Raw genomic sequence first — 23836 nt, 5'->3', positions numbered from 1 at the left:
CATTTATTTAATTATCGTGTTTCAGATTATAAAATTTAGTATTTTATTTACAAAGAATTAAAATAAATACTACATTATTAAACAAAAATTTTATTTAATATTTTGATATTTTCAAAAAAAAATTTGAAGCTCCCGCCAAAAACAAACTATACTCGTCATGGTTCACCGTACTAAACTAGTTATACATACATATGTAATATTCATAGAGACATTTCTCTATTTATTAGACTGTGAATTTAATATTCAAATATTATTATTGTTAAATTATTTGGACTAATAGAAATAAATAAATGTGAAATATAACATCTTTATATTTTTTTTATAAAAAAGAAATAAACTTTTTCGAAAAGTCATATTTTTTGTAAAATTTGTTATGAAATTAATTTATGCAGAAAATTATATTTATGCAGTAAAATAGAAATGTATACAATATGTAACATAACGATAATAGTAGAACGTTTTTAATATTCGAAATTGATTAGATTTTATATTTGAATAGAAATGAATCAAGAAGAACTAACACAACGCTATCTTTTTTACTTCTATGACTGAAGAAATTATCCGCCATTATAGTATATGGTGTATAAGTGTATAATATGCATCAGTGATTACGAAAAAGCAGAAATATGTACGCCTAAAAGATGTGAAGAATATATTTCATTATATATCGGTTGTGTTATTATATTTTATAAGTGAAATGTGCATTATTATCGAAATGAATTACACAACCTAACATCGAATGAAACTAAATAGTATAATAGAAATGTATGTAGACATTTCAGATTAATAAACGGAAGAATTAGAAAACTTGTATAATTTATTTTACATTGGTAAGCGAAACAAAATTCTATAATTAAATAATTTCTACATCTAAATAATGGAATGCAATTTAGCGAATCTTGTTACATTAAATTATATAAAATTCTAATAATGTTTTTTTACTTGTAATTTTTGTTAATTTTTATTGTAAATAACTTTTTATTATCTTTTTCTCAGCTGAAAATGTCAATAGAATATAGTAGATGTGTTCTAAGAATGGTGGTTGCTCAAATTTGTCAAACAATTGGATGGCATTCAATTAATTCTACACCATTAGAATTTATGGTTGATCTTATGCAAGAATATATTTTGCGAATTTCAAGACTTACTCATCAATATGCCGAAATTTGTAAGTATTCATAAAGTATTATAAAATCTTAAGTAAGAGAAATTTCTAATCTAGAAAAAATTTCTTCATGAAACTTATTGCAATTAATTAAAGTTTTTTTCTCTTTTTTGTTCAATTTTTATTGTTGAAATGACATAGAAATGTGTTTAGTAACAAAAATTTTCTTTATGTCTATATTAAAACTAATATCTTTTCTCAGGTATGAGGTATTCAATTGCCTATTCGATGTAATTTTATCTAATGTTTTAAATAATTTGTTTTTATGATAAATAATAAAAATGCAACAGTTAATTATTTTATATATAGTACTAACAAGTCAAAACTAAGGATGCGTTTGAAAAATATTGAAATATTGAAATCATAATTATGTCCATTAGAATGATGGAAAAAAAAAATATCTAAGATTACCAAATTGCTAAAAAATATTTATGTTTGTTAGCTTTGAAAAAGTATTTTTTACAACTGAAAAATTTATGGTTAATTCAAAGAATGGACAAACCTACCAAAAAAGGAACTTATTACCATATTTGTACAAAAATAAAAACATCTAATTTAAAATAATTATTTCATTGTTTTATTATATATTACTAAAACATAAATGGCATTGTAAATATCTAAGTAATATGAATAAAAATAATAGATATTTACACTTCTAGACAAAATGATAGCGTGTTATCTTTATTTTCTTGTGTTAGAATTATCTTAGCATGAAAATTTTTAGTGATATGTAAAACGTATCTTCCACAAATATGACATAACATAGATTGACTTTACTTCAATGAGTTTTGTTAGGAGAGAAAAACATAATCCGACACAGACAAAATGATGCACACTTGAAAGATAAAAATATATATTTCATATAATACAACTATATGTTTCATATAACAGAAGTATACATACTTTATATAACAATATATATACTAAACTATACTTTTCTAATAATGTGTACAACCTCCTTTGTTTTCTATGACTTCCACTATCCTTTTAGGTAAAGAATTATATAATTCTTTAATTTTTGTTTGGGCTAAATTTCCCATTCAATTGTAATGCAAGTTTTTAATTCATTTATATTTGAAAATTGTTGACCTTCAGTATACACTGCTCATGAGAGCATTGCCCAGCAATTCTCAATGATATTAAGGTCAGGTGAACACGCCGGCCATTGAAGAGTGGAAATATTCTCCTTTAAAAAATATTCTTTAACAATTTTAGCAGTATGTACTGCAGCATTATCTTGTTGGAATATGTATGGTGTAACAGCAATGCGTTCTGCATAAGTAAATTTGATTTTTTTATTACTTGAAGATAACGAACGCTATTCATTGTGCCCTGAACAAACTTAATGTCTGTTTTTTCTTTATATTTGACACCAGCCCAGACCATTACTCCATCTCTATGCATTTAGCATTGAATTTTTGTTAGTGGTTGTTTACGGATATCACGATAAAAATGTGTACACCTGTCTGAACCATCAAGGTTGAACTTTTTACTCATCTCCAAGTCTTTTTCCAAAGTACATGTTCCTTTGCAAATACCAAACGTGTCTCCTTATGTCTATTTAATGCTGGTTTTATCATTATTCTACTTCGGTTTATAATGTTGCTAGTCTGGAGTACACGACGAACATTCTGTATATTTGTTTCTACTCCAGCTTTCTTAGCAATCTCCCTCGCAGTAGCACAAGAATTGGAAGCACATATTATTGCTCGTGTATTGCATTTAGATAATACTGCTTCCTGTACTTTTCTTCTTTCTGTATGCACTTGTATCTTTGAAAAAATTATATATAACTTTTCTACTAACTTCTTTTGCAATTTGAGTAATGGACAGCTTTTGTTTCCTCAGAGCTAAAATTGTGCTAATTTCGTTTTCACTAAGCTTTTTTTTGCCACGATCCATTATGAGAATAGCAATGTGATAAAACTCTAGACACCAATTGAACGTAATAACTCTGTGCAAGTTCATGAAACATTGAAGAAAATGTAAATACTGTTCTAGTGTGCTATCATTTTGTCTGTGTCGGATTATGTGTTTCTCTTTCAACTAAGAGAACCTATTGAAGTAAGGTCAGTCTATGTTATGTTTACATATTCGTAGAAGGTTATACATATAACTCAGAGTTTCCATGCTAAAATAATCCTAACACGAGAAATTAAAGACGCTTGTGCTATCATTTTGTCTGGGATTGTAATCTCAACTATCTTTGGATCCAGGATTTCATAAATAATAGCTGTAATCCATATTCTTAGCAAATAATATTACCTTTACACTTTTATAGCCGATTTAATTTAAAATTTAACCAATACACATTACTAATATAAAAAAATATGATAAATCTCAAATGACAATTTGTTATTGATAAAGTTAAAGAATTAAAAATTCATGAGCAAGATTTATTATAGTACTATGATATATCTGACTTTTTTAACTTTTTAGTCAATCTACTTATATTAAATAATGTGAATTATTTTATTTATAAACTTTTGTTATTGTATATTGATTACTAATGTCTCAAACATTTTAGTCTGTTTGAGAACAGATTAAGAAGAAAAGTTCTTCTGTAGACATTAGTTGCCTTTTAAAAACCTATGATATCGTAATTTTTATATGAAATTTTTTTCAAATGAATAATGCATTTTGAAAATAGAAGCTTTAAAATAATTTATTTTTGTATGATTTCTTTTTACAAAATTATAACAATTTTAATATTTAGTATCTGGATATTAGTGAGAATTACTGTACATGAGCTTCAAACTTCAAAGAAGTAGAAAATTTAAAAAAGAATCAGCCGTTTGAAAGTTCTAGATTGGAAACTCCCTTTAAAATAATATTATTAATACTAATAATTACGTAATATATAAAAGTTAAAATATAGTAGTTTTATTTTATATAGACTTAGAATCTATTTCATTTCAAATATAAATATATTAAATGTTTTTTTCCAGTGGGAAGGACAGAAGCAAATCTTGATGATTTAGGTTTAACATTTCAGTATATGAATATCGATGTCCAAGAATTAATAGAATATATAAAAAATGTAGATTCTGTTCCATGCTCTATAGCAGTACCTAAGTTTCCCATTCAACGTGAAAATCATTTAAATTTTTTGAAACCTGGAAGTCGGGAAGTTGTAACAAGACCTGTACATATACATGAACATTTACCAGCTATGTTTCCTGATACTGAAGGTAAAATATATTATTTAATGTATCTGTTAAAGTTAAAAGAATGAAGCATTAATTTTTTAATAATATAAATCATTTGAAAAATTTGATCTACTTAATTGAGTATATAATACATAATACATAATTATATTTTATAATGTTTCAAACATAAGACATATTTTAATCTTCTTATTTAATTTTAGAAACATTTCTAGGTTATAGGATAATATATATATAAATATCATTTAATATGCAAAAGTAATAATCTGGAAAAACAGAGAAAGAAAAATGAAAATTTCGTATTCAGAAAAGTAGTGGTGTACTTTTGTTTTAATTTAAATACAAAAGAAATATCTATTTTTTAGTTTGTAAATTTTACAAAAATATTCTCCAGAGAGTATTATTTAATGATTATAAATGCAACTATATTATATTTTTTCTCATTAGGAGTAAATTGTCTAATTTACATCTAATTTAGTTGCATTTTATAATAAATTATTTTACAACAAATGACTATATTTATATTTCTTTATTTCATCAATAACATCTATTTTATTCTTAGTTATATATAAAAGCTAACTTTTCTATTCTATTTTTAATACTGTATTTTACTATTCACTGTGTTTCGCTGTCACAAATTCTTTTGTTTCAGTTTAGCGTCATGTTTTCTTCTTACAATCTTTTGTTGATCAGAGTCAAAAATTTATTCATTATGAACATTATTTTTATTTATTCGTAGAGAATATATCCAATGATTCCATTGATTTATCAACTCTTGTACAATGAATCATCTAGTAATCAACTGCATTCTGTATCCATCCATACCTATCAAAAAAGTTGTAATTTATATTATTGTTTTTGAATATTTTCATTCCTCAATTAATGGATTCTTATTTCCTATTATTATATAATCAAATTTATGGTATACAATGATATAATATTTATTTGCTATCATTAGTTGCAATTCATACACAAATATGTTTTACGTAGTTTATAAATATTGCAAATACGTGTAAAACATTTATCATTTTTCTTTGTCTTGCTCTAAAAAGATGAAAAGATGAAAGATAATATAATACAATGTAATCCTTGATGTTTACAAATTACTTTCACTATTTTTTTGCAAATTTCTGCAAAATGTAGAACGTTCTTGATAGTTTGAATATTAATTTTTTTTCTTGAAAATATTGACTTTCAAAACTTTCAAAATTTTTAAGTGGATTTGGATTAGTAATCTATTCTTCTCTATATATAATCGCGCTGTGTATTACTGCAAATGCTCTTACTATTAATCAATTTGATCGCAGTTTGTTTTCCATATTCAGTTTCTTTATAGTTATTTATATTTATTTATTTATTTTCCTCTGTCAAAAATGATTGGTTTTTAATATTTTTTTACATTTTTCAATAATTTTCATTTCCTTTATGCAGAAAAATAATTTAAAAATTATTAAAAATAGTTTGCATGAACAATGCACTTTTATTATAAATCATTGAAAATCAAATACATTTGCGTGTAAGATATATAAAAGTGAAAAACTATAGAAATATAATTTTATTATATGAAAAACTATAAAAATTTTCATTTTTCAAATTTTTTTTTTCTTTTACTTTTGTAAATTATTGAGAATTTTAAAAGGATATATAAATTATATATGTTAAAAGACATTAAAGATATATTTCATATTAATGTAAAGATATTAATCATTTAAAGCTTTAGAATCTTTTTTAACTATGAATATTACGTTTTTTTACGTAATTACTTTATTTAAGTTAGATTATATCTGTAGATTCTGTCTTTATATTTCAAAACAATTTAAAATAATTGTTTTAATAATTGAATGATTAGAAAAAGTTGTAATATCTAATAGTGTAAACTTATATCTAAAAAATGTATGTAAATATCTATTTATATAATTTATTCTGAAAAAAGTATTTTTGAACAAAGTTTTATAATATTTGAGTATCAACATTATTAAGTAATTATAATAAATATGTAATCAATGTAGAGAAAAGGTATATATTAGTAGTATAAATTAAAAACAATGAATATAGTTTGCAAAAACAAATAAGGAAACAAATTTCTTTCGTTTTATTTAACGACGAAATAAATTTAATATTCTTGGGTCAAATTATTTAAAAAAAAGATCAATGAAAATAAAAACTTTACATCCAATAATATGGTGTTTTAACATAAGTACAAATAAAATAGGATATTTGGTTTTTATTAATAGAATTATGGTTTTAAATGTTTATTTAAATATTCTAAAAGACAGTTTATACAAAAAAAAGTTTAATTGAAAAAAAAATTAATTGAATTTGGAATTTGTTCCATCAGTAGGACAATAATCTAAAACTGTGAAAAAAGCCAAAAAATAATTACTATATTTCACACTTATGAGAAATAATTTTAACATCTAGAAAAAATAAAAAAATATTTAAAAAATACAATATAAAAAATAAAAAAATCCAATTTTTAGGAATTTATTCCATTAAAAAATATAATATTGTTCAAAAGTACAATATTTTAATTTAGAAGAATTAGTTTGTTCAAAAGGAATTATCATGATCAATAATCCATATATATAAAATAATTTTTATGAATACTTGCTTGTAATATAGAATTATAGAAAATAATATGGAATTGAACTTCTAGAAAAATAAATATCAATTTAATCAATTATTTTAAATAAAAATTTTAACATTATTTTAATCATTATTTTACAGATGAATATGTAGCAGAGAAAACAGAAAGTGTAATAAATGGAACATCTGATTTAACATTGAGTAATGGAACATCAAGTAACAGTTCTATAAACGTATCTCCTCATAGGATGTCACCACAAGTAATTTTTAAACGACCTGGAGATCCTGTTTCATTTGAAAGCCCTATAGTAAAGCGTGTAAAAGTATTAGAAGAAGGTAGACCATTACGTGAAATTCATAGTGTTATGATGACTACTTCAGGTTTTTTATCACCCGCTCGAGAAGGAAAGTTACCTGAAGCAAGAACTCCACATCAAACTCATTCAGATTCGCCACAGCCTAGTTCTTATCCTATGGTACCTCCTGAACTAAAGTATGATAAAAGACCAAAAAAGATCATAAAGAAAGGATTGGAAGATTGTAAACTTGATAAAGAAAATAAGAAAAAGAATCGTGCTAAGGAATTATTTAAATCAGATAAGATCGATGATAATAAAATTAAAAAGTTAGTTGGTATGAAGGAATTAGCTAAATTGAAGCCTTTAAAACCAGTTGGTGGCAAATTACAAAGTACTGTGCCAAGTTCATCAAGTAGACCATCTACTCCTAAATTAATATCACCTAAAACAGCTAGTCCAAAATTACAAAAAACTACACAACCAAAGACAAAACCAGAAAAATTAGTCGATGTTATCAGTAAATCACCATCTAATGAAAAAAAAGAAGATAATATTGATAAACTTCCGTCAGAACCAGACAAACAAAAATTGAACATTTTTAAAAAAATCTCAAAACCACGAGAAGATAAAGAAAAAGACATATCAGAACAACATAAATACAAAGAACTTGATTCAAGAGAGAGTTCACCTGGTTTAGTGATTGATGAAAATATTGATAAACAAGCACTTCGTAATGATATTGATGTAAAACGAGAAGAAAAAAAGATCCCACATACACCAGATATTCATCTTCCATCAGACGGAGGAGAGTTAATTGATTTGCAAAGTCCAGAATCAGATGTTTACATGTTTGATGATATGTCACCACCAGGAACTCCTAGTACACCAAAAACTCCAGAATTAAACATGCCCACAACACCTACAGATCATAAAAAAAGAAGAAAAGAAAAAATTAATAAAAAGAGGGAATTAAAATCAAGGAGTCCAAAGTATTGCGTTAGCCCGAAAAAGGTAGGTTGATTTTCATTTAAATGCAGCATTATAAGATATTAACATAAGTGCACGCGTGCGTGTACGTGTATGCGAGCACTATTAACTGCTTGAAAAAGATGCCGAAAGACATCGCCGATATGCGTTTTTCAGGCAAAGATTACCAACGACGGACCAGAACAGGATATACTGGATCGACCGAAAACTCCACAGGCACCTGAACCACAAATTTCCAAAGAACCAACTTTTCCATCAACGCTACCATTTCCTTTTTTCCCTCCATTTCCTCCAGCACCTGGTTTAATACCTCATCCTATGTTTCCTAGATTTCCATTACCTTTAGGAAGAGGCAGCAGTGGCTCTCATCCAGCAATGTCAAATTTATCACTACCACCTCGCTTTTTAAATGTTCCACCAAAAACTGAAGATTTCTCCACTTCACAAAAGACCAAGTCTTTTGATCAGGAGAAACTTCCTTCAGCACTTTCCTCTACTGAAGCAACACCTCCAATAGCAAAACATGAAAAAACGGAGAAAGAAAAAGGAGATAAACCAAAGGCGGTTAAACAGGACAAAGAGATACCTCCACCAGTTCCTACAAGTACCGTTGCACCGCCTTTATCATCTGCACTTGCAGCACCAATTACGTATCCTAAATCAGTACCTATTGTGCCGTTATTATCTTCAAAAACTCCTAAAGTTGAAAAACAGGATAAAAATGATAAGGTAACTTTTTACTTTATTAGCTATTTAAATTATTTTCAGCTGTAACAATTATCAATTTTATAATTATCAAACTCAATATGTTTTCAATGTTCTATATATTCACATAGATATATAGATAAATGTTTAAATAATATTTTTTATATTAAAAATAAAATACATATATACAGTAATTTTCGAATAGATTGATAAAGTTTATATCTCTTAAGATATAAGATATGATTATAGATGAGAAAGATAAATAGAAATGAATAAAGTGAATGCAGCAGAAGGATAATTTTGATTGTGCAATGAGTTATACATTGATAAAAATTTTAATTTTTATAAGTCGCTAAGATTTTTTTGCTAAAAATAGATTCAGACATGATTTAATTTTGATTATATTTATGTCCAAATTACAATTATTGTTAATTTTTTAACAACATGATCATTGAATAAATTCTCATTTGAACTTTTCACAGAGAATCTCAGAAATTCAAATTCAATAATAGTTACAACTGATAAAAAATATAAAAGTTCCTCTTTTACTATTTATTATTAGAATTATTGTCGTTAATTTCTTTAAAAAAAGGATAAAGATAATGATAATTTTAATACAAATATTTTTTACAAGAAATATTATTTTAATACAAAGAAATATTATTTATATTTAGAAAAAAAAACAACTGTATATGCACGGTAATGATGTATACGAGTCTTAAAGCATTTTTAATAATTAATCAAAAAATGTTTTGGACAAAAATTAATTAATTTTGTATTTGCATAAATCATCATAGTGAAAATTATCAGAAAATGCTTCTTCGAATAAGAAGTGAATCACCTTAACTTTTTAATCCCTTGCTAGTCCAGCCCGTGACAATCACGGGTGAGCCTAATACTTGCACATTGACTAGCCCATGACAATCATGGGCCTACGCAGAAACATAGCTTTTGCCATGCTTATTTTGTAGTATGGTAAGAGTATTTATATAGTCTCTTTCATGTAGTTTTCTGAAAAAGAGAATTATATATAATTTACGGTCGGTAAAACATTAAACCCCATCAATGTAGTGTTTATATCTGAGCTCGGCGTGAAAGAGAAGATAATATTGTATAAACATTTGATAAAGGCTTTGAAATAAATCCAAAAGCTATAATTGAATACAATAACATCATGGGAGGCTTAGACAAGGCAGATCAATTTTTGAAAAACTATGAAATAATAAAAAAACGTAGAAAAAATATTTATTTTTCATTTTTTACAAATAAAAAAACTCATTTATCACTTGAATCTCTTTTTTTTACATCAGAACAACATAACCAACCAATTTATGAAAAAAAACAGGTAGGCATTTTTTGGACTGATTTCGTCAAATTTGCAGGACTGGCAAGGGGTTAAATGATACTGTGTATTTTTGATTTTATGACGTTAAAATAGGTGAAAATCAAAAATTTACAATATCCTGAGTTTCAAATGACCCGGAGGATAAAAATCTGAATTTGACTCATAGGAACATAGGAATATATGAATTAGGTTTATTAAGGCGTTAGGTCATGTATTGAAGAAAAATGTATGTGTTATTAACAAATTACAACTGTGAAAATTACTAAAATATGTTTTATATAATATAAAGAAACAATCGCTTCAAGTTTTTTTACATGTATTCATACTGCGTATGGCGAAATATTTTATCATTTCAGAAAACCTTCTTATTGTGCATGACGACATACATATATGACAGTGATGCATTATCCGCGGCTCGTATTAAAATTTTTGCGGATTTCTTATAATTAAAATTGTTTTTGTTTACAAAACTTTTCAGGATTATATTTCAATTATGTTATTTACATAAATTTAACTCAATTAAATTTTTTTTGTTTGATAATTGTTTATATAATTAAAGGGAGGTCCGCAATTAGTATATAATGTTGCACACAGCCTTTGTTGTGTGTAATATATATGAATCATATATTTTATATACAGTGCTAATATACAGAGTATGAAAGGAAAAACATTTAACGAATCTGATAATGACTATACTATTCAGACTTAATCTTGAGAATTTGCATTTGAAAATAACAATTTTCTAAATATTTTCTAAATACAGCAGATCAAATTATACTTTCGACATATATTCATACTTATAATAGAATGACTAGCCAATTGAATAATAATTTAAATAATATTTGTTGAATAATTCTTGTTTTTGAATAATATCTTATTAGTTTGTATGCTGATAACTCATTCCGTTGTGTAGATACCTAACAAATTATAGTTATCTTTAAATGCAAATATCACGAGCTTAAATAGTCTGAATAGTATGGTCATTAGGGTCATTGAAACTAAATTATATTTAGAAATAAAATTCTTCGAAATTAATGAAAAGCATCCATAAAATTAATATCAAACTACTCAAATGAAAATATTTTTCTTAATAAATTAGGGATGGATTCAAAAATAATTTCTAAATTCTCAGAATTCGAATCCGAAATTTTACAAGATTTTAAAACTTACGAAACTTGTAGCGTTTATTTTATTTCATAAGAGGAATTTTTTGTTTTAAGAAGTTTAAGTAACATTTTTATATAAATTTTTATTGGTTACGGTTAAACAAAATACATACAAAAATATTTAATTTCATCATAGAAATTCAACAAAATAATTATAAAAAATAAATTGAGAATATGAAATATTAAAATTGAAAGAAAATATTTTTTCTAAATAATTTATAAAATATATATAAATTTTATTTTCAGAAATCAAAGGAACATAAGAAAGAGAAAAAAGATAAATTGAAGAAGAAAAAAGATAAAAAGGAAAAGCACAAAGAAAAAGGAGAAAAAATAAAAGAAAAAAAGGATAAAATAGATAAACGGGAGAAAATAGATAAAATTAAAGAAAAAAAAGAAAAGAAAGATAAGCGAAAAGAAAAAGAGGTACAAAAATTACTTTTTTACAAATATTTCGATTGTTTCTTTTTTTTATAATTTTTGTAAGATAATTTGAAATTGTAAAAACTGATGTTTTAATATTATTGTGTTATAGAAAGAAGATAAAAATTCAGAAGCTGTACCAAAAATTACATTAAAATTAGGTACAGCTTCTCCGAGGCCACCAACACCAGATACTGCTCCAATGAAGAAAATGTAAGTAAATGTTTCTACTTTAGCTTTCTATAGCTTAAATCTTTTTCTTTTATAATAATTTCAAATCATGTGTATTGTATTTTTATTGTGTTGTTATGCATCTCTTATGTTTGTTTCTTTATTGTATGAAGAATGTATATTATGCGTTTGAATAGACGCGTTGTATTTAATAATACATATATTATTATTAGGGAAATGTGTTATAGAACTATAAAAACATTGCTGAAGAAACCTGACGATGAGACGAAACGAGAACCAAGTCCCGAATTGGCGAAAATATCAGCATTAGTAACTCGACCGCCAAAGCAAAAGTCGGCAAGTAAGAAAACAGAGGAGGGAACGTTAGATGGAAGCCCTACTCTTTCTACAGATACTTTCTCTGCCAATATTACTAGTGTGCCATTTGCAACACTTCCTCGAACAAAGAAATCTCTCTTCAAAACTTTATCTCAAAGAGAGACTTCTCAATCTCAATTTGATCCTGCTCCTAAGCTCCCAACTCCTCTGATGCAACAACAACCACCGTATTATTTTGTAAGTACGTTTTTATATAATTATTACGATAATATATTTATATTATCGTATATTTATGATTATATACTTCAAATATAAAAATGTTATATTTTAACATTTAATTATATTTTTAAATATTCCAGAATATTTCAAATACATTAAAAATCAGATATAGAATATTACAATTAAACATATTAGGGCTGTCACAACTTACAGATTAAAGAAAATAATACTATAAGTGTTTTTCATAATTATTTTTTTAATTTTTATGATCAACTTTAACATTTTCTCATTTACAATTGAGATATAAATTGTGTTTCTTTTTTTATTAATATAAATTTTAATAACAAACAAAAATTTTTGTTAAATTCAGTATTTTTATATATATATAAAATAGTTGTTATAGCAATGTTAAAATATAAAATAATAAAGTATAAAATAATGTAAAACTATAGCATACTATAAAATAGTATATATACATACGTAAAAGAAGGATGTTATTGATAATGATATTACTATTTATAATGAATAATGGTATAAAAAAAAGTTTTATAAGTACTTTTCTAAACATTATAGTAAGCTGAGATGACAGCCCTTTTACATTAAATTGATTATTTATAAACTCCAGTCATTCATAATTTTGTTTATATAAATATTATTATAATATTTAAATATTTTTGCACTATATATACTTCAAATATATCAGATAATTTATTTGAAACTTAAACATTTCATATCAAATATTTCAATCATATCTTACATATATATCTAATATTTTCAATACAACGATTAATTTAATCCATCGATACCATTTTCATCTCATCCAACAACCCAACTTCCCAATATTTCATTTTTTACTTTCTATGCATTCATGACTTGCGGTGACGGTACAATTTTCATTTGGCCTGCTTTGTTGTATAGATTCATTGTCTCTAAAGTGTGTATGTAGAACAACTTTATAGCCTACATTAGATTTGTTACATATTTCGTGTTGTGATTACCAATATATCTGATTATTTCAAATTTTAGCACTTTTATCATATTTGATTAGGTGGAATCTTTTATACTGAAAGAAGTCTCAGAACTTAATTACATTAGATATGTAAAAAATATTATTTATTTTCACTTTTTCAGTAATAAATTTTAATATTACGTATAATAATACTAAATAGTCAGAAATTTTAAAAATGATTAATTTAAAAAGAACTAAGTTCTAAGACCTTTTTTATCCTACACTGCTATTGAAATGGGATTTTCGAACTTTTTTTTCTTTTTTTTTCTTTCAAGATTTCCTTCTGCAATGCAAATGCACATATGGTATATTTTATGTAATTTAAACAAAATAACAGTATGAAAACAAAATGGTCTTAATAGAGAAAAAAATATTTTATATTTTTTAATATTATTATATAATATACTTTATTATTATATTGACCTTCATAATAAACTCAAAAGTTTCTGTTCCAGAATCTGATAAAATTAAATTGTTAGAAAATCATTAGATTGTTCTAAATAATGGATAGTCTTAAACTTTACAATTAAGAATTTGAGAAATTATTGGTATATTAAGAATGATATATTAAGAAAAAGTAAAATGCAAAATATTTTGCAAACGTATTTTTTGGGATAATAAAAAAGGTTTCTTAAATAATTATGTTAATATTTTCCATAAAATATTAACAATTCTACTTCATTCTTCTGAAAATATTTAAATTTTTAGCCTCTAATATTAAAATGTGTTATAATTATTATAAGAAAAAAATATGATAAAATATTATTTTATCATTAAAGAATTATAATTGTAAGTGAAGTATTAATTATTATAATAATAAAATATATACAAAATTAAACGGCCAAATGCTGGGGCTTAATTTACAGAAAAAAAAATGTTCTATAAAATTCTTCAGCCAACGCTTGAGCTTGCTGATGAATTTTGTATAACGTTTTTTTCTTTTTTTTTTTGTCTGTGAATTAAGTTCCTGCAATTTGACCATTTAAGTTTAGAACACCTTGTATATATTTTAGAATTATGTATATTACATATAAAATGATATAGGCAATTGAATTATCTTCATATATTTGCATATATTTTTTAATAGTAGTTCTTTAAAAATATTTTTTATAAAGCTTGATTTATTATATTTCAGTTTTATATGAATAATTATTATTGTTATTGTTATTGCTGTTGTTGTCGTTGTTGTTGTTATTTTATTATTATTATCAAATTTAATTTTAGATCTTATTCAAGAAGTATGATATACAGAATTTTCCAACAAATTTTCTGAGAATTTTGTATGAGAGGAAAAAAGAAAATATTAAATACAATATCCTTGATTTTATTAATTCTAGAATGACACTATTAATAACAATGACACAATAGATTTTTGCAAAATATTCATCATTTTCATTATATTACAAATACTATTGGTCACCCTTGTTACTGTATATATAACTAAATCGACAAATTAAGAACAAATTAGAGAATTTTAATGTACTTTCGTTTTTTAATTTATGCAAATTCAAATTACTGCACAATTTTTTGTTCTAATTGCGTAATACTTTCAACATTCGAATTATACAGTTTTTGATATGTTCCCATAAATCTCACGATTTTTTAAATTTAATTTTCTTAAAAACAAGAACTAAAACATTTTATTTATACCAAATTTTTGTTAATTTTTTCATGTGAAATTCAAATGCTTACGAATATACTCTGTATATCCACAGTATATAATTTTATTAAGTATGATTAAAAAATTTAGTATGATATGCAATGTAAAACATTTAAAGACTTAAAAATAGTTATATCTTTTTATATTAAAATTAGTGAAAAAAATGGTTGTGAAGGCAATCAATTTTATACAAAATATACATAAAATGAATAAATAATTCAAGACCATATTAATCTTTTAATTTTAAAGAAAAAAAGGAACTAGTAAATACTAAAACACAATTTTATTATTTATGCAATAATAAAATATAACATGAAGTCATATAAGATCCAATATTTAACATGTTTATTTTTATTTTTATTTATTTTCTTTTTAATTAAACAAATGCAAATTGTTTATATGTATATTTATATGTTTATATATAGGAATTAATGTAATTTGCACTCCTTAGATAACTTAAATTATGCATCTAATGAAAAATTAATAAACATAAAACATAACTTCAAAAGGGGCAAAAGAAGGGTCACTAAAAGCATGTTTATCTTCTCATTATTGCTGAATTTCACTTCTGCTTTATAAAAGTCGCAAATAGATTTCAACGATAGAATGAAATTGTCGAATCTTGACTAGACTCAATGAATATTCACAATCTTTGTACTACGCTCTAAGTATCTACGCTTCATTACTCTTAAGATAAATTATTATAAAATATCTCGTTAGTCATTAGATTTAAGAATTAATACTTTAGATTTAAAAGTTAATATTTTTTTACTTGGAAATCAATATTCGATCTATGATAAAAAAAAAAGTTCATTTAAAACAAAATAAAGTCGACCTTGAAAATTTTGAAATCTCTCCATAAACAAAAACAGTCAGTATGCCGTAGTCCTGTTGAAACCATACAACTTTTGTATTTAATAAGTTTTTATTAGACGCATAATTTAGAAGTTATTTGAAGTAGTTTATAAGTTACGTGAATTATCCTATATATAAAGTATGATGTCAGGTTTATCTGACAATTCTCAAATATTTCGAAAAAAATAATGAACAAAAAATGATACAAAACGAAAGTTGTAGGATATAGAAGAGGACATACGGTATATATGACATTGAGAAGTCCTATAAAAAATTTAAATATATTTAAATATTCTTCTTATACGTTTTACGTATTCTTCTTATACATTGAAACAGTGTATACCAGTTTTTAAGCACTGCCGATAACAAAAATATTTTAAAACAAAAGTTAGTAAGTTTCCTCTCGACTACAAATTATAATATTCGAAATTGTCAAAATATGTATCTTTGATTTCGTGGCGTTGCAGCTGATGTCAAGATGAATTTAACGACTTACAATATTATGATCTTCAATTGATCTTAAAGAGTTACATATCTTTGATAAAGTCAGAAAAATTGATGTTGAAAATATTGTATATTCTGTTATTACGATTCTTCTAAAATATTCTAGAAAATAATTAACTTAGAGGTTTCGTCGGCATCTAATGCTAATAGATAATTGAAATTTTAAAGAGCGCTTTCCTCGGAATGAAATTTTCAAAATCGGTATTAGAAATATGTAAGAAATTACCGTATCAATTTAGATAAAAATTTGTGGTAATATTCTCAAGGTTATCATCTAGTATTTGATGTAGCGAATATTAATTTGAATACAATCATAAAAAGTCTTAAAATATGTTTTTATTCAACAAAAAAAATCACTTGAACTTTTTTATACGCGTTTTAGTTATTGATTATTAAAAGCAGCACCAAAATATTACATAATTGTCTTTCTGTAATAACTTATTTTAAAAATCAGTTTGAAACACAATAAATTTTTTTGTTAACCATTGACATTTGTTATCAATATATCACCAGAAAACATTTTTATTATTAGGCATTTGTGTATGATTCGTATTGTAATCAAATATGTCTAGAAGATATTAGTTTTGCGCGATGATTCAGAAAAAAACATATCTGTTTAATGCGATGTAATGTTTTAATCAATCTAATTATATGTGTTAATGGTTCTGTGAGTAAAATTTAGATTTATATTAGATTTAAATGATCTTAAAGTTATTTGAAGATATTGCAAGTCATTGAACTCGTCTTAACATTAACTACCACGTTAACCACGTTACAAAATAAAAAATATATAGTACTAGTTAAAAAACTTAAAGTAACTTTTTTTTTGTATAATGAAAAAAGCATTTTGACTATTGCAATTTGCTGATTAATTCTTACTTAAAATATTTTTTGATTACATTATTGGAAGGACAATGTGCACCATTATATATATATATAATAAATTTTATTTTAAAAAATTAATTAATTTACATAATCACAATTAATTATACTATATAATATTACACACACACACACACACACACACACACACACACACACACACACACACACACACACACACACACACACACACTTATTTATTATATATATATATATATATATATATATAATATCTATATATTATAATTAATTGCATATATATGTAAATTAATTAAATTTTTTAAATAAAATTAATATCATTATATAATGAGATCAGTATATCACAAAATTATAAATAAATTATATGCTCATAATTCTAACGTAGTCTATTAAAATTTAGAAAAAATAAAATATCTTTTTGTAAACAAATTTAATTATGATATTTATTTAAAAATAAACAATTTCTTAATTAATAATAAACAATTTTAATTATGGAAAATTTAATATTAAAAAAGGAAAAGTACATTAATGAACAAAATACTTCATAGTTTTCGAAATTAAATGAATAACTACTATAATACAGAAAAAAGAGAAATATTTAATAGTTTAAAAAATAGCAAAGGATTGGTTGATTGCATGCAATTTGCATGTTGTTATTAAACATAGCATGCAGAACAGTTAGGAATATAACCAACGGTTTTAACGGCACAGAGACGAAAGCAGATGCAGCTCTTAAAAAGGATGATGCTAAAGAAGACAAAGAAAATGGCATTGCGCTACTCCCAACACCAACCACTACTGTGGTGAGTACATTCCCATTCTAAACAGAAGTAATTAGGTACTCCTTGTAAAGTGTCATCTATTTCCTATCTGTGTCATTTTCATAGAAATATATGGGTTTGTGCGTTGTTTTTAGCTTCTGCCTGAATTTATGATGTTAGAAAAATTTCCAATTTTTAAGGTAAAAATCTTTGCTGTTTCAAAGTTTTTATAAAACAGTTACAGTTTGTATAAGTATGTACATAGGTATATAAAAAAAGCATAAAAAGAATACATATTTATAATATAAAAAATTTATGTATTTTTTATAACAATATGATGTAAATAATAATAATATATACATATATATAATTTATATACACATAATTTCTAATTTTTATATTTAAATATAAATACAACTGTGTATGAAAAAAAAATATTTAAATCAAATTTAAAAACTTAATAAATAAAGCAAAAATTTATTAAAATCATCTATTTATTTTATGTCACTATTGAAATTAGAATCATTTTTCTTTTATATTACAGTTTATACTAATATATATTAATCAAATTTATATATTAAGATATTTTTTCTGTCTTTCATTCTTTCTATATATTTATCTATCTATCTATCTATATATATATATATATATTTATATATTCAGATAACATTATTTAAAATCATATAAAGAAATATAGAAATATATAACTATTACAATATATAGAGTGGGCCATTCAAATGGGATTATTTAAATAACTACATTGTTTTCGAAGACATAGATAAATTTTGTTAATAAAAATTATTCAGTATTTAAAAGATTATATTATGGCAGAAATAATTTTTTTATAAAAGAAGATTTCAAAATCACCTTTTTTAAATGAAATAATATATTTTTTTATTCATTACTCAATATAGTTCGACATTCTGTATAAGAAAGTATTAACTTATGTATGTCGAAAAGCTATTAGTTTGAGAGATATTTTAATCTTAATTAATCTTAATGGAAGACAAGGTAAGACGAACAATATTCTTATTTTTTACGTATAGATTTTATAGAATTATAATTAAAATATCTCCTAAATTAGCAATTTTTCGACATACATGAGTTAATACTTTTATATAGAAAATATCAAGACTAGTGGATAAAAAAAATATATTCTGAAATTTCACCATCATTATTGCTATATTGAATAAATTGAATTGAACAGAGTTTATTTATGTCTCGATAAAGGACGATATTATTTAGGTAATCCTATTTAAATAGCCCATCCTGTATATAATAATATAAAATTTTTGTTTATAATTTCTGTTTATAACCAATATATCGATATTATTTATTAAAATTATTATTTTAGAACATTTTAAATAAATCTTCATTGTCTTTTATTTAGCTTAATTTTACATACATTTAAAATTCTATAATTTGTACATAAAAAGTACATTTTAAAAATTTTAATCGTTTGTTAAACAGTTAAATTTAACTAATACTTTAATAATATATGAAAAATGTAAAAATATTATTTTTATGAATAATCGTATTATATGCTAATCAAGTTAAATGTTTATAGCATACAACATATGTCGTAATGTTTATACATTGCATTTTGTCTTGTATAAAATAAATTATTTAATATTGAAATCTAAAATTTTTTTTCGATATTTTTAGTGCCACAAGAAAATGTTTTAAATAAAACATGTTTATTATGACGAAGAGAATTTTTTCATGAGATCATAATTTCCATAAGAATTATTGACATACATAAAAAAAATTAATTCATCTATTTATATTTGGATGAAAAGTATTTTTTTATGAAAAATAAGAAAAAAAGACAATGTATGCAGTTTGAAAATCATACTTTATTTTCATGTTTTATGTTTAACATTTATTTATTTAAACAAATTCTAATGTTTAAGGCGTGAGAAGTATCTTAATAAGAAATTCGTCATTTATTATATATTATTTCTTACAAAAAGTACTGTTTAGACCATCCAAAGAATGAATCCATTCTATAAATTATACTGTTGTAAACAAAAAATATATCATACTGTTAATAATTTCCAAGTTTTGAAAAACATAGATCTAAAAAAAAATTCTTATAATATTTATATTTTAAAAATACAAAAATAAATATTTTTCATATCATAAAAAATAATGGCGAAATTTTTGGTCCTAAAATTAGATGAGTCATTTTGTGTGTATACATATTTGACTTTTTATTTATAATTCACTATAAGTACTATTTTTAATTTAAAAATAACGAAGTTCTTAGATAAATTAAATTCAAATATATTTATATTAAAAGTAGATGTGTTCTTTTAAGTATATTGGATTTGGATATTGAATATTTGGAATAAATTGTCCTTTTGGACAATAATATAATTACAATGTAATTATATATAATACTTAATTGAGTATAATTGAATATATAATACTTAATTTGAATGTGATTAAAATTTCAGTAATAAATATAATATATCTAATTCTACTGATGTAAATGCATCTAAATTTTTTATTCTTGGATTGATAAGAACTAAGAACTATTGATGTCTGAATAATTGAAATATAAATTATTAGTGAACAGTTTATCATAAAATACATTTGTGGGTCAAGTGAAAATTTGTTTGTTTACCGCAGGCCAACATTTTAACTTCTGTATAAATATATTATTCCTTCCTTATTTATATTCATATATATTAAATCAGTAAATCATACATTTACATACATCATTTTTTATATAAATATATATTGTGCAATAATATAATATATTGTATAATAATCCTACATTACTTTCAAGGTATTGATTTTGTTATGAAAAATTTTAATTAATTTTCATAACACATATTTCATCAATTTATGAAAATAAGTATAATAATCATTATATACTTATTTTAATTCATAAATATTTTAGTTTGATTTAACTATTAATCACTTTTTATTTACATCTCAGCTTACTTAAGATTTTATGTATTTATATATATAACATGTATAATTATATATAAATACATACATAATTTCCAATTTATATAAAATATTTCAATATGTGCTATTATATTTAAAAAATATTTATTAATTTTAATAATGTAACAAATTTTATTGTGTATTAATTATTTTATTATCATTAGCTACATACATATTTTTTTATAAACTCCTAAATTTTTTTATTACTTTAATTACATTATTTATTAGTAATGAAACCTAATTTCTAAATATGTTAAGAATTTAATGTCACATGTTAATATTATTAACATATTAATAAGATACAAAGATGGGTTGAGTTATCCAAATATATCATAAAAGAGAAACTATGTTTTTATCGTCATATGAGTCTTTCAGGATCAAAGTGGTCATCAAGTTTGGATATGTCCTGCGTGTGGTAACCAGGATGATGGATCACCTATGGTTGGTTGTGATGATTGCGATGCATGGTATCATTGGTAAGTAAATGTTAATAAAACAATAATTATTTGAAGTTATACTATATATTTTAAAAAATACTTTTTTTTGATAAATATAAATAAAATATTTTTATCTTTTTTTGATATAAAATTGATATAAAACATTTAGAAATATTAAAAATTTAATTGTTACATATTTTTTAATATTATTTTCCATTTTATAAAAATCTTATATAAATTAAAATACCATTTATGTTTATATATTTTAAGGGATAAAATACAAATATGAAGCTGTAGTTCTCATATTAGAAATAGTAAAATCACATATCTAAACAAATTTTAATCATTCAAATTATTTTTTTTAACTACAATTTCTCATTTTTTTTCAATAATTTTTCAATTTTTCTTTCAAATACTTTATCCTTTTATGTTAAATGCTTTTTTTGTTTCCTTTCCTTTTTTCATTGTTTCTTTTTTTTTTAGAAAACATCAAATTACATTCTGAAATAAAATATTAAAAATTTAAAAATCTTTTTCCAACTTCAGACTTATTAGATTTATCTTTTGAACTTAAGTTATATATTTTCAATCATCTAGGGTATGTGTTGGTATGCAAGTACCACCAGCTGTCAATGAAGATTGGTATTGTCGTTCCTGTATAGCCAAAAAGCAAGAACTTCATCATGATAAAAAGAAGAAAAAAAGGAAGAAGAAAGTGAAAGTTTCTGCCTAGTACAAGCTACCCGGGTCTTGTATAAGATCCGGTATAGCAATTCAAACTACTACCAAAGTTAAAAAAAACAGCAAACTTGGTGTGAAGAATATAAAAAGCAAGAAATTGTCGAAAACAGAAATGAAGTTACAAATGAAATCGTTGAAAGAAAAATCTGTACCAATCAAGACAAAAGCTGGAAAGACTATCATGAAAGTTAAGACTGTAAAAAAAAAAGGTAAAAAGTTGAAAGATAGTGCAATTTAATTAACTTAGAAAATCTTTTGTAATAATTAACATAAATTTATTATTTTATTTTAACACGTTGATAGCTAATTGAAAAAATAAATTTTGTATTATATTAATTTTTGTAACGATATATTCTTTTTATGATAAAGAGAATGTATAATATTCAAATTACGCTAATACACTAACAATGTAATATAACAATGTATTGATAAAGTTTAAAAATGATTTAAATTTTTGAACAAGATTGAGCTTTTAAAAAAATAAATGTTCGTTCAGTTTGCTTTTGAATCTATATAAAATAATTAATAATTGCTACAAAAGGATAAGATTTCTTTTAAATGATTTTATTTTAGAGAAAAATACAAAATTTAAATATTTCTGCACATGTTTAATTAAATATTTATCTTCATTATAATATTCATTATAATATTCAATTTATTATTTTTAAAAATGATTGAGTTTCACGAATACCTAAGTAGTTATATCATAGATAAATTTTATTTTATATATACTTTTTCAAATTATTAAATTATTAATACAAAAGGCAATGATCACTAAAAATACTTATTCTGACAGATATTCTTGATTTTATATAATTATATTATATTTAATATTAAAGTTCACATAATAATCCATCTACAAATAATGTCTATATTTTTTGAATTTCATATTCATTTTAATTTAAAATATATTGTACAAAATATATTAATTAAATCACGTTATATTGTACCATTGAAATATTTAAATTTCACTGGTTTTTATAAAAATTATTTGTATATATTACTAAATAAAATACATAATATTAAATGTTATATTCACAAATTTTCATAAAATTTAAAGAAATATTATGTTTCTTTTTAGGCACTAAAATATAACGTAACATATATAATATACAGTATATAAAAATACAAATATAAACACACATTATGTATAGCAGTCAACGTGTTAAAACTAATAATATAAAATCAAGCAGCAAGATTCTATTTTCTTTTATTAAAGCAATAGATTCTGCATAATATATTGTATACATTTTTTGACTTAAATTTAATGCATCCTAATTATTCCTTAATACATTATAATTATAAACCATTGTAATTATAATTATAGAAGAATTTGTTGAATTTGCATTTTTTTTTATTTTGCACTAATAACATTAACCCTTGCAACTGTAATTATTTTTATAATTTGTAAATAAGAAAAGTGTTTCATGCGTTTATTGTTTCTAAGTAATTGTCAAACTTATGATGCATGACATGTA

At 23.3% G+C, this 23836-nt stretch overlaps 1 protein-coding gene across 3 annotated transcripts; it reads left to right on the top strand.

Annotated features, from left to right (window-relative positions):
* The first annotated feature begins 533 nt into the window (after positions 1–533).
* LOC122536175 (transcription initiation factor TFIID subunit 3) lies at positions 534–22583 on the top strand. 3 transcript variants are annotated; one of them, XM_043668330.1, is made up of 11 exons: positions 534–830; positions 997–1168; positions 4114–4356; positions 7060–8228; positions 8361–8933; positions 11667–11846; positions 11956–12056; positions 12248–12590; positions 18173–18264; positions 21556–21656; positions 22215–22583. In XM_043668330.1, the coding sequence occupies exons 2-11, from the start codon at positions 1003–1005 to the stop codon at positions 22277–22279; spliced, it is 3033 nt and encodes a 1010-aa protein (XP_043524265.1). In that variant the 5' UTR covers positions 534–830; positions 997–1002; the 3' UTR covers positions 22280–22583. The 3 variants fall into 3 exon arrangements, with proteins under 3 accessions (XP_043524265.1, XP_043524273.1, XP_043524280.1); XM_043668338.1 differs by having other exon boundaries at positions 535–830; positions 12263–12590; XM_043668345.1 differs by lacking the exon at positions 18173–18264 and having other exon boundaries at positions 536–830; positions 12263–12590.
* Positions 22584–23836: the final 1253 nt, after the last annotated feature.

The sequence above is a fragment of the Frieseomelitta varia genome, unplaced genomic scaffold (assembly GCF_011392965.1).
Source record: "Frieseomelitta varia isolate USP_RPSP 00005682 unplaced genomic scaffold, Fvar_1.2 scaffold_154, whole genome shotgun sequence".
NCBI classification, from domain to species: domain Eukaryota; kingdom Metazoa; phylum Arthropoda; class Insecta; order Hymenoptera; family Apidae; genus Frieseomelitta; species Frieseomelitta varia.
This window is presented reverse-complemented; position numbering and strand designations above follow the sequence as displayed.